General features: G+C 42.0%; 1 protein-coding gene across 3 annotated transcripts in view; it reads left to right on the top strand.

Annotated features, from left to right (window-relative positions):
- The window catches only part of sncaip (synuclein, alpha interacting protein), a 164,002-nt gene that overhangs the window by 125,654 nt on the left and 25,804 nt on the right, over positions 1–12,544 (top strand). For all 3 annotated transcript variants that reach the window (XM_080188959.1, XM_080188957.1, XM_080188958.1), the window contains 2 exons: positions 5,233–5,412; positions 9,548–9,661. In XM_080188959.1, coding sequence (XP_080045085.1) covers positions 5,233–5,412; positions 9,548–9,661 — 294 coding nt within the window. The remainder of the gene's footprint in view (positions 1–5,232; positions 5,413–9,547; positions 9,662–12,544) is intronic.

Below are 12,544 nucleotides of genomic sequence, written 5' to 3'. Positions count from 1 at the left end.
GTCACTTAGGTTTAGGATGAGAAATTTCTTCATTCAAATGGTGTAGTCGTTGGAAAACTCTATCCCAGAGCGTTATGGATGTCTTATCATTGGATACATTTAATTCAGAGATAGAAAGATTTTTGATCTCTCAGGGAAGCAAGAACTGTCAAGAGCAGGTGCAAATTTTGAGATCAAGCCCACAATCAGCCATGATCATATTGAAGGATGGATGAATGGTATGGTCTATTTCTGCTCTTTATTCTGTTCTTATGAAGAACTATGATTTTGAGTTAGATGAGGACAGATGGGAGAATGCTGAATAGCCTGTTTCTGTGTTGAATATTATAAATAATTTCATCTTACTTAACATCTACTCCTTGTTCTTATGCTAAATATTTTTTACTTGTTCATATCGAACTACATCTGCTGGGTCAATTACCATAGGACATATACCTTTCTGAATTTATTAACTGTTGCTTTTAAAAATAATTCCTTTTACAAAGCTCTTGGCACAATGAAACACACATCTCAAAGAGAGCTTTTATCCTTGAATGCTTTTACCTTTAAATTGAAGTTCTAGATGCAAAGATAAAAGGCATTAATGTGAACCTAATTTTCCTTTCAATTCATGGGATACTAATGGCCCAAAGAAATCATTTTTATTTTAAAAGAAATTAAGTTGATGAATGTTCTCTATGATGTGTTAAAAAGTACATTTTATCACAATGCATATTTTAATCAAAATTTAGAGAAATCTCTTTGCATGTGGTCGACCCAAATATTTAGACCATTCAGTATTTCCTGGTAGTGTGTATTCACATCGTATAACTTAGCAAAGAACTGCAGAAGTGTGTTGAAAAATAATTCAACAAATTAAGTTTTTTTAGTTAAATCTTGCTATATTAATCAGCAAATTCTCTGTATGGATTCAAAGTTAAATTACATTGAAAATGGAGCACAAAATGACATGCTGGCAGAATACTTTATGCTCAGACAACTTAGAGTTGCAATTTAAGTATTTGTGATCTTTTGCCAACCAATTTCATCATTTAATACTTCAGCCCCAATTTGGTGACATTTTGTACAGTATAGAATTTGTCTGAATCATTTATTTAGAATGATTATAGTGACATTTTGATGGTAAAGCATTAATTAAAGTCAGATATGGATAGAAGAGAAAATGTTAGCTACAGTTTTAATGCCATAAAAGGCATTACATATTATGGCATAACAGATTCAGTAAAAAGTCTGACAACACCAGGTTTTAGTCCAACCGATTTATTTGGTAATAGACTCACAAGCTTTCGAGGTTTCCCTCTTCATCAGGTGAATGGAGCGTTCTGGCCTCAGACAGAGCATATAAAGCACAGACAGTTTAGAGATTACTGATTAGAATGCGAATCCTTACACCTAACCTGCTGTTCAAGACCTGAAGTGGCTGACAATGTGAGTGGAAGGAGCACTGATCACAGGTTACAGAGATGTGTATTGTCTCCAGACAGTACAGTAAGTGAGGTTTTGCAAACCCAGGCAAGTCACGGGGGTTACAGATAGTGCGACATGGACGGTCTCAACAGGGATCTTGGGTTCATGTCGCACTATCTGTAACCCCCGTGACTTGCCTGGGTTTGCAAAACTTCACTTACTGTACTGTCTGGAGACAATACACGTCTCTGTAACCTGTGATCAGTGCTCCTTCCACTCACATTGTCAGCCGCTTCAGGTCTTGAACAGCAGGTTAGGTGTAAGGATTCGCATTCTAATCAGTAATCTCTAAACTGTCTGTGCTTTATATGCTCTGAGGCCAGAACTCTCCATTCACCTGACGAAGAGGGAAACCTCGAAAGCTTGCGAGTCTATTATCAAATAAATCGGTTGGACTAAAACCTGGTGTTGTCAGACTTTTTACTGTGTTTACGCCAGTCCAACGCCGGCATACCCACATCATAACAGATTCAGGACAGGAGAGCAAATGGATTATTATTTGGAAAGTCTGTAGCATATTAAAAAGACGTTCACGAAGCTTTCAACCTTCTCTAGTAACAAGTGAGACACCATTGTTCGAGAAAGGGAGTAAGAATATTACTAGTAACAACAAGCCAGTCAGTCTACTATCAGTGCTGGGCATGGAGATTTACCACAATGTTCCAGGGATGAGGAACTTTAGCTAGAAGGTTAGGTTGGAGAAAATACAATTGTTTTGGAGGAAAGGAGATTGAGGAGAGCTGAATAATGATGAGGACACAGATTTAAGATGTAAGGCAAGAGATGCAGGGAAGAACTTTTCTCAGCAGCACCTGCTGCCTATGAGAGTGATGGAAGCAGAGACAATCAAAGAACAAAGAAAATTACAGCACAAGAACAGGCCCTTAGGCCCTCCAAACCTGTACCGACCATGCTGCCATACTTAACTAAAACACCTACCCTTCCGGAGACCATATCCCTCTATTCCCATGCTATTCATGTATTTGTCAAGACACCACTTAAAAGTCACTACTGTATCTGCTTCCACTACCTTGTCCAGCAACAAATTCCAGGGACCCACTACTCTCTGTGTAAAAAATCTGCCTTGTATATCTCCTTTAAACCTTGCCCCTCGCATGTTAAACCTGTGCCCCCTAGTAATTGACTCTTCCACCCTGGGAAAAAGCTTCTGATGATCCACTCTGTTCACGCCTCTCATAATCTTGTAGACTTCTATCAGGCTACCCCTCGACCTCCGTCGTTCCAGTGAGAACAAATTAAGTTTCTCCAACCTCTCTTCATAGCTGACGCCCTCCATACTAGGCAACATCCTGGTAAATCTTTTCTGTACCCTCTCCAAAGCCTCCACATCCTTCTGGTAGTGTGGCGATCAGAATTGAACACTTACATTCCAAGTGCGGCCTAACTAAGGTTCGATAAAGCTGCAACATGACTTGCCAGTTTTTAAATGCAATGCCCCGGCTGTTGGCTTATGCCTTCTTGACTACATTCTCCACCTGCAATGCCACTTTCAGTGACCTTTGTGCCTGTACACCCAGACTCCTTTGCCTGTCAATACTCTTAAGTATTCTGCCATTTACTGCATATTTCCTATCTGTATTAGACCTTCCAAAATGCATTACCTCACATTTGTATGGATTAAACTCTGTCTGCCATCTCTCTGCCCATGTTGCCAACTATCTATATTCTCTGTCTCCTCTGATGGTCCTCATCGCTATCTGCAAATCCACCAGCCTTTGTCTCATCTGAAAACTTACTAATCAAACGAATTACATTTTCCTCCAAATCATTTATATATATATTACAAATAGCAAAGGTCCCAGCATTGATCCCTGAGGAATGCCTCTTATCACTGCTGTCCATTCAGAAACACACCCTTCCACTGCTATCCTCTGTCTTCTTTGACCTAGCCAGTTTTGTATCCACTTGCCAGCTCCCCTCTGATTCCATGTGATTTCACCTCTGCAGCAGTCTGCCATAAGGGATCTTGTCAATGGCCTTACTGAAATTCATGTAGAAACATCCACTGCCCTACCCTCATCAATCATCTTCGTCACTTCCTTGAAAAACTTGATCAAGTTTGTGAGACACAACCTCCCTTTTACAAAACCATGTTGCCTCTCAATAATACGTCCACTTATTTTCAAGTAGAAATAAATCCTGTCTCAAAGAACCCTCTCCAATAATTTCCTTACCGCTGATATAAGGCTCACCGGTCTGTAATTACCTGGATTATTCTTGCTAATCTTCTTAAACAATGGAACAACATTGACTATTCTCCAATCCGTTGGGATATCCCCTGTAGCCGGTGAGGATACAAAGATTTCTCTCAAGGTCCCAGCAATTTCCTCCCTTGCCTCTCTGTGTCCTGGGGTATATCACATCAGGCCCTGGGGACTTGCCTACCTCAATGTTTCTCAAAAACTCCAATACCTCCTTTTTGATTTCAACATGACTCAAACTATTTACACATTCTTTCCCAGACTCATCATCCACCAAGTTCTTCTCTTTCTTGAATACTGACACAAAGTACTCATTTAATACCTCGCCCATTTCCTCTCGCTCCATGTATAGATTCCCTCCCTTGTCCTTGAGTGGGCCAACTTCTCCCTGGCTACCCTCTTGCTCTTTATATATGCATAAAAAGCCTTGGGATTTTCCTTAATCTTGCTGGCCAATGCTTTTTCAATACTTCAAAATGAAATTGGATGGGCACTTGAGGGAAATAAATTTGAAGACTACATGAATAAAATGGGGAATTGAACTGATTAGAATGCTGTACAGATTGCTGTCATGGATTTAATGGACAGAATTATCTTCTCCTATGCTGTAATAACTCTGACTCTATCATTCAGATTGATGTCCATTGGTATACATATTGGTATTCATGGCTAGAGGAATGGAGTTTAAAAACAACAAGGTTATGTTGCAACTGTATAAGCTGCTGGTGAGGCCACACTTGAACTACTGTGTACAGTTTTGGTCTTCTCACTGGAGAAAGGATATACTGGTAGTGAAGGGGGTACAGAAGAGATTCACTAGGTTGATTTCAGAGTTGAAAGGGTTGGCATATGAGGAGAGACTGAGTAGACTGGGACTATACTCATGGGAATTCAGAAGAATGAGGGGAGATTTTATAGAAACATATAAGATTATGATGGGAATAGATAAGATAGAATCAGGGAAGTTGTTTCCACTGGCAAGTGAAACTAGGACTAGGGGGCATGGCCTCAAAATAAGGGGGAGCAGACTTAGGGTTGAATTGAGGGGGAATTTCTTCCAGTGAAGCAGTTGAGGCTATCTCATTGAATGTTTTTAAGGCGAGGATAGATAAATTTTTGAACAGTAAAGGAATTAAGGGTTATGGTGACTGGGCAGGTGCGGTAAGTGGCGCTGAATCCATGAAAAGATCAACCATGATCTTATTGAAAGGCAGAGCAGGCTCGAGGGGCCAGATGGCGTACTCCTGCTCCTAGTTCTTATATTCATATGTACAAAATATGCCAACTTTTAATTATGCTGTTTGGTACAAATTTCAAATAATTTAAAGTTTAATTCACGCCGAGCCAATCTGAAATAACTCGTTTTAAGTAGTTGCCAAATAAATTCTGGTGAAGTCAAATCAATTTGCATGAATTTCTGATCTGACACGCTGTTAAGATGCACAAAAATATGAAGCTGAACTGAAAAGTTATGAGTCAAAAAAATTATAAAATCCACCAGGTTTCATTTGGTCGATCTTTCTGTTTCTTATGTAAAAATTAGCCACATTTAACTGTTGACAATCTGGAGAAGATTCACGATGATAAAGGAAATAATCTACTGCACATTGCATCGTCACAAGGACACCTTGAGTGTTTGCAGCATCTGACTACCCTAATGGCAGAGGAATGCTTGACGGAGCGGAATAATGAGAAACTGACCCCATCTTCATTAGCTGTAAAGGTAGGTTGCATGAAAATTAACCAGTGAGTGCTGCATGAACAATGCACTGAGAAGTGATGGATCAGCCATGATCTTATTGAATGGTGGAGCAGGGTCAAGGCAGTCTATTCCTGTTCCTATTTCTTACAGTCTTGTGGTAAATTTGTGAAATGGAGCAAATCTGTACAACAAAGTATTTTACTTCCTCACCATTATATTTTAAAATAAGTTTGGTTTTCTTTCTATTGGCTGTCAGCACCAAAAGAGCATGATGTTGTAGGTGTATATAGTGAATTTATAGGTAAACAGTGGGTAGGGGAATTTCACAGTAACTTCATTGTAATGTTAATATAAGTCTTACTTACAATTAATAAATAAACTCTATTTTACTTTAGGTACTAATCCCAACTGTGTCTCCTGCCCCCTCCATCCACTGTTTTTCGAATGCTTATCGTTTAATTTTCTCCTTTTTTATCCTCTGATTTTGCTAAATCCTTCACCACCTGGTATCTGGACCTTTACCATTTGGAACAATTCAATATTTCCTTCTGATTTTCCCCTTTTTCAATGTGAGGAATTACATTTATATTCTCTCATTTTGTTCTTTGCATTGACATTGCTGAGATTATGAGCTCAATGTAATGGAGAATTGTAAGTTTGCCACTGTATCACTCAGTGACCAGTTTATGTTAACTTTCCATATGCTATTACATTGTCCTTCTTCCTTGATTCAATGCAGTTTTGATAATACAGTACAAGTTAAAGTTAGTGTACAAGTACTTGAGCTTTTCATCGATCACCTTGAGTGTGTGGTTGGACAACTTATTATTGTCACTAAATGAAATGTATCACCTAGAAAAGACAGCTCAACTGATCAATTTGTGCTCACATATATTTAAATCAAAGACCAAATTCTCCATGCTCCCATGATGAGCTCAATGGTGGGGAGGGGGGAATTGGTTTTACGCCAACATGAATTTCCTGCTGGATCTTCTGCTAGTGGCTGGTGGTTTTGCATCCCACAAAGGCCCAACGCCCGATCCTCTGAAACATCAGTGGGAAAACATGCCACTCCAGAATGCTTCTGGAACAACGAGGTGTGCAGAAATCAAGACTTATTGAAGAAAGCCTGGGGCTGCCTCTGGTGATCTAGATGGAGGCAGCTAGTAATCCTGCCAGGGAACTCTATAGCGGTGGCTGTGCAGTGGGAGGGAGAGCATCTCAGGTAAATCTTCCAGCTTCAGTGTCATTAAGAAGGTCCGTCTTCCAGCCTCATGAATGTTCCTGGATATCCATCTTCTTCCTTTAGGAGACCCAACTCCTTCCTTGAGGAGGCCTAACTTTCCTTTAGAAAGCTCAACTCCTTGCTTCAGGAGGCCCAACTTTTTGACAGTGGGTCATTGATATTTGGCCTCCTAAGCGGGGAGGGAGTTTGATGGGGGAGAGGGGATAAGTGGGGGGTCCTCACTCTCAAACCTTAAACTCGTATGGTGTAGGGGGGAGGATGTCTCTCATTGTTGATGGTGCTTCCTCGATCCTTGGGGTTCTTGCTTATGAGGTGGGTGAATAGCGGGGGCCATTTGAATCAGGCTGCAAGCCCACTAATGACATTTAAATGGGTGTATTCAAATATTTATAGGCTTCCTGCCCACTCTGGCCAGGAACCTGATTGGGAACAGTAGCGCAGCCTGGGAGGGTCGCGCTGGCTTTGGCAACAGATGCAAAACCTGCTTTCCCGCTGACTCCTGATTCTCTAGGCCATCGCAAATCACAGCCCGGGCTAGCGGGCCTAGAGAAATCCCCTCTCCCCCAATTATCTTTACCTGTACTGGCTTCCTCTTAAATACTATGGAGGAAATCACTTTATTATTCTGGAAGGATGCCTGTACTTGTTGCAATGTAAGAAATCTCACAACACCAGGTTAAAGTCCAACAGGTTTATGTAGCAGCACTAGCTTTCAGAGTCTCAAGGTCCTTCAGGTGAGTGAGGACTTGTGTTCACAAACAGGGCATATAAAAACACAAACTCAATTTACAAGATAATGGTTGGAATGCGAGTGTTTACAGGTTATCAAGTCTTAAAGATACAGACAATGTGAGTGGAGAGAGGGCCAAGCAAGGTTAAAGAGGTGTGTATTGTCTCCAGCCAGGACAGTTAGTGAAATTTTGCAAGTTCCGCACACATGAGGACGGCCTCAATCGGAATCTTGGGTTCATGTCACACTATTTGTAATCCCCACTACTTGCCTGGGCTTGCAAAATCTCACTAATTGGCCTGGCTGGAGATAATACACACCTCTTCAACCTGTACTTGGTCCTCCCTCCACTCACATTGTCTGTATCTTTAAGACTTGATTACCTGTAAAGATTCGCATTCCAACCATTATCTTGTAAATTGAGTTTGTGTCTGTATATACCCTGTTTGTGAACACAAGTCCTCACTCACCTGATGAAGGAGCTTGAGACTCCGAAAGCTAGTGAGAAAAACTATGTGCGGTTGTGATCTGGCTAGATCAGCAAAAAAAATGAGTGTGTTGTCTAGAAGGCATGTGATCGGATGGGTTGCGTACCAGACAAACAACAACCCCGCAGACGAGTCCGTAACCGCTCTCTGTGAAAAGTTAAAAATGCTAGGTTACACAGTAACTAACTGAAAAGAGTTAGTAACAAGATCAGTCTCGACCCAGACAGAAGAGATGATCTTGAGGCAAAACCTAACCGCTGGGCACTATTGAGTGATAGACTCGGGTCCTAGGCCAGAGAAACTTGTCGTCCCAATATGTGCAGACGAAAAGGCCGTTGTAGGTGAGCCGGCTTGGACTGCCCATCCAGCCAAGGAGGTAGTGATAACTACTTGTACCTTCTACAACAAAGCCTACCAAACCCTAATGAAGGGAACAGGATCTATGGCTAACACCGCCAATACCGCAAGCAATGGAGGTGCCCAGGATGAAGGTACCTTCATTGAGACAATAATAATCAAACCAACACAAGACCACTCAGAGGTTAAGGAGATGTTGGACTTTAATCTGGTGTTGTGAGACTTCTTACTGTGCTTACGCCAGTCCAACACCGGCATCTCCACATCTTTTTGCAATGCCAAGGGGAGTCAGAATTCCAGAATTGATTCCTGTTTCCATCTTTAGTGTTGTGGCTTTCTCTGGACCCAGAAAAGGCCCCCAGTCTGCTGCCAGTGGATTTTGGTCCCACTGAGACTATAAATGGTGCTTTACATGGAATTTGAGATAGCCCTTAGATGCGCCAAAATACTAGAGCTTATAAGTGAGATAGGCAGAAGAAGTGTTCCTCTTACCACCTCTGTGTGATCCAGAGTACAATTTAATGTTAATGTAAGAATTGACAGAAATGTTGATTGTACCCTAAAATATTGTATCGGGTGGATTTGTTCTAGAATTTTGCTCATCCATCTATGTAGTTTCTGAATGTTAGGTTTTTTTTCCTGGCAAGGAATGAGAAAAGATGTGGGAGAATCTTCCTGAGCTGCACTTCCAGTTGTCAGTGTCAGAATGGATAGAACACACTGGTTTTGGAAGAAACTCTTTGAGCCTTTATTGTCATTGGGCATAGTTCATTGTGTTTTTAACACTGCATTTAATTTGTTAAATGAATTCATGCCTTAACCACTCTTCCTAGCGTCTTGTCAGCTGTTATTCACATTCTTTGTAAAGATGTTACTTTTCAGCTCGCCCAATTATATGCTCCGAACCTATTTGATCTTGTTGCCCTTAAATATTTCAAAGTATTACTTTCTGGTTTATTTTCTGTATCTCATTAAGCATCTTGAATATCTCTGTTCAGTAACCTGACATGTTTCTTTTCAAGGTTGAACATTCTAACTCATCAATTAGTTCCTTGTTTTAAAAAAAATAGGGCAGACTCCAAAAAATGTTCTGTCCTTGGAGTGTTTGCTGACAAAAAAGGATACGTCCTTCTATTCCTTGATGTTTTTTGCCAGTAGACTAATATGGAGCCCCTAAAGCCATTCAGATGAACCTTGTTCATCAACAAAAGTCTAAAGTCAGCTACTGAAGCACATTTGCTACCACATGTCTTTCAAAAGGCTGTAGTTTTGTTTTATAACTACAGAATGCTTAAGGTGTTGAAAATTAATCTTTCTTTGATTATATGATTACAGGAAGGGCAGCTTGAGTGTCTGCGTTGGTTGATGAGCGAGACTGAAGCCATTGCTGAGCTGAGCCCTTCTGATGGTTACCCTGCCCTTATACATTATGCTGCATGCTATGGACAGGTAAGCTAAACCTATACAGGAAATAAAAGGTCAATGTTAATGTTTCTGATTGAATACCATTAATTTTACTATTCCATTTTAGGTTACATATACATTTTTCTAACATGAATGGGTAACTGTCCAAACTTATATGTTTATTCCTTTTTGCCATGCTATAGAGAAAGCCATTAATGTGCTTAGGTCATAAGGAAGCTGTAAGCTTGTAAAATTAAAAATGGTGAAACAAAAGCAATTTGAGCTTTTGAGCCTGACCCTTTGCATAGACCATAGAAGTTTCTATAGTTGTGACTGTTCAGTACTTAGCCTCCATAGAGAGGTGAATTGCCACAGGTAAAACCTCCAAGCTAAAACTGAAACTCCTGTTTACCTCATGCCCTGCACGAAGGTGAGGGAACGTTATGGCTTGTTTCTGGTACGTGGCAAATAATAACCAATTTTAGCTATCCTGTGTGTACCTGCCTGAATAAAGTGGCTTGCTGAGGTCAGTGGGATCAGCTAAATAACTCTAAAATGCAGCCTGTGTATCTTTAGTTTTGGAATTAACACAAAATTTAGTGCTATGCCCCCATACAGGAATATAGTTCAGAATACCATCGCAAGTGTGGGGATATGTTACGGAATTTGATAGTGTACATAGTTAGCAAATGTTTCTTTTACCATGTAATTAATATTTCAATCATAAGGTCTTTAAAGAGTTGATCAGTCTGGTGTTAACTATTTTTTGATGAGTATTTATCCTGGATCCTTATGGAAATAAATTCAAATAAAATAATCTGCATATGTCCATGGTAGCAGCTTTTGAATATTTTAAAGATTCACCTTCGCTGCAAACCTCTGACCTCACCTGCAGCTGGTATTCTCCAGTGCCTCTGCAGCGTATGAAGTTTTGGCTGAATGCCAAATTCTCCATTTTCGTTGACAGGGCAAACACGATCAGAAAATCCTGTCCATTGTGTCCCTTTTGCCTAAACTCCAATGCAACAATTTTATGTTCTATTAGCACAGTTCTTGCCTTGGTTTGAAGACTAAAAATTATGCTTTCTGAATCTATTCAACATTATTTCATAGTAATTTTCAAAATAAATAAATTATAGGACATAGATCATAGAATCTACAGTGCAGAAAGAGGCCTTGGGCCCACCAAGTCTGCACTGACCTCAATCCCACCTAGGTCCTATCTGCATCACCACTCATATTTACCCTACTAATACCTCTGACACTAGGGTTAATTTAGCATGGCCAATCAACCTAACCCGCACATCTTTGGACTGTGGGAGGAAACCGGAGCAAACATGGGGAGAAAGTGCAAACTCCACACACACAGTGACCCGAGGATGGAATTGAACCCGGGTCCCTGTCGCGGTGAGGCAGCCGTGCTACCCACTGTGCCGCCCTCTGTGCCACCCTAAATTATTGTAATTTACAATTAAATGTTCAAAGGTACAGCTGATTAATTGGTTACTTTTGGTGATAATGGGTGGAATTTTCCCAAAATATTTCTAAGTCTCACAATGGTGAGAAAAATGGAGTGAACCATGAAGGTCTCTGAGGTGCGCTCCACAGCACAATCTTTCAACAATGCAATGAAAGAAACTCCATGTCATCATGGAGGCTCCAGGTATATGACTCACCCGAAGTGGCTACAGCTGTGCGCTGTTAAGCAGGGGGAGCTGCATTTAAATGCTCCCACTGCAGCCACAGGTAATCAGGCCAGGAAGATGGCACCTCCCCAGAACAGCCCAATGCTTCACAGAGGGAGAACTGGGATGACTGAAGGACCATAGAGGAGAGATTTGACAGCCCAGAAGTGAGGCTGGCATTGCGGCGTGGGAAGCAGTGGCAGCGGCAGTCACTGCTCGTGCATTGACATGGAGGGCCAATGGGCAGTGCTGCTAGAAAACGTACGACCTCGTTCGGTCAGCAAGGGTGAGTCTCCATTCTGTAGTGGCATCTGACAGTCCCATCTATCACACCTGAAATCTCCACGTTGACCTCTCCCTGACAGCCCGCAACCTTCCAGCATCCAAACTTCTAGAGCCATCCTCCAATCCCCCTGGCACCCACTATCATAACCCTTGCTTGCTGAGACATGGTCCTGATATCCGCCCCGCCCGATTGCCCCCAACCCTGACAGATACTGAACCATATGTCTTCTTTTGCAGGAGACAAACCCGATGAGGCTGGGCCATCACGAGTGTGTGACTGGCTCCCCCCCCCTCCCCCCGCAGTCACCACTGAGACCTCCCCCCATCAACAACTCCAAGGAAGGCACTGACCAGTTGACACAGGCATCACCCACACTATCCACGAACAGAGATACAGTGACCATGGTGGGACATGTTAGTGCTGAGGCTTCTGGGACACTTTCTGGTGTGCAGCACATCACCATTGATGCAGGTGGAGGCAGGAACATCTGAGGGCTCAGGCAGGTGGAGGTTTGCCAGAGCTGAGGAAATAGTTGGCCTCCAACCAATTGCCAAACCACTGGGACCAGTTCTCAAAAAGCTGCTGGAGATGCAGAGACAAAGCCGAGGATTGCAGGAGGGGGTGTCAGCAACATTCTTGCAAACACCAGGCTGTTTGGAGGAGTTCCAGAGCCTACAGATTGATGGTGCTGGTGCTGGTATTGCTTGGCACCCAGACCAATACTGCAAGGATAGTGGCTGCAGTGGAAAGCCTGGGGCAGGAAATGGTAGACATAGGTGGCAAGGTCCAAGGCAAGCTGAGTTGTTGAGGACCCCAGGAGCATGCTGGAGACACAGAGGATCATGGCTGCGGACTTCAAGAGCATGGCCCAGCCACAATGGGCCATTGCTGAGGAGCTCCAGAGTTTGACCCATTCTCAGAGTACTATCGCTAAAGGATTCCAGAGGTTGGACCAAA

This window comes from Carcharhinus amblyrhynchos, chromosome 5 (assembly GCF_965287045.1).
Source record: "Carcharhinus amblyrhynchos chromosome 5, sCarAmb.v2.hapA, whole genome shotgun sequence".
Taxonomy (NCBI): domain Eukaryota; kingdom Metazoa; phylum Chordata; class Chondrichthyes; order Carcharhiniformes; family Carcharhinidae; genus Carcharhinus; species Carcharhinus amblyrhynchos.
This window is presented reverse-complemented; position numbering and strand designations above follow the sequence as displayed.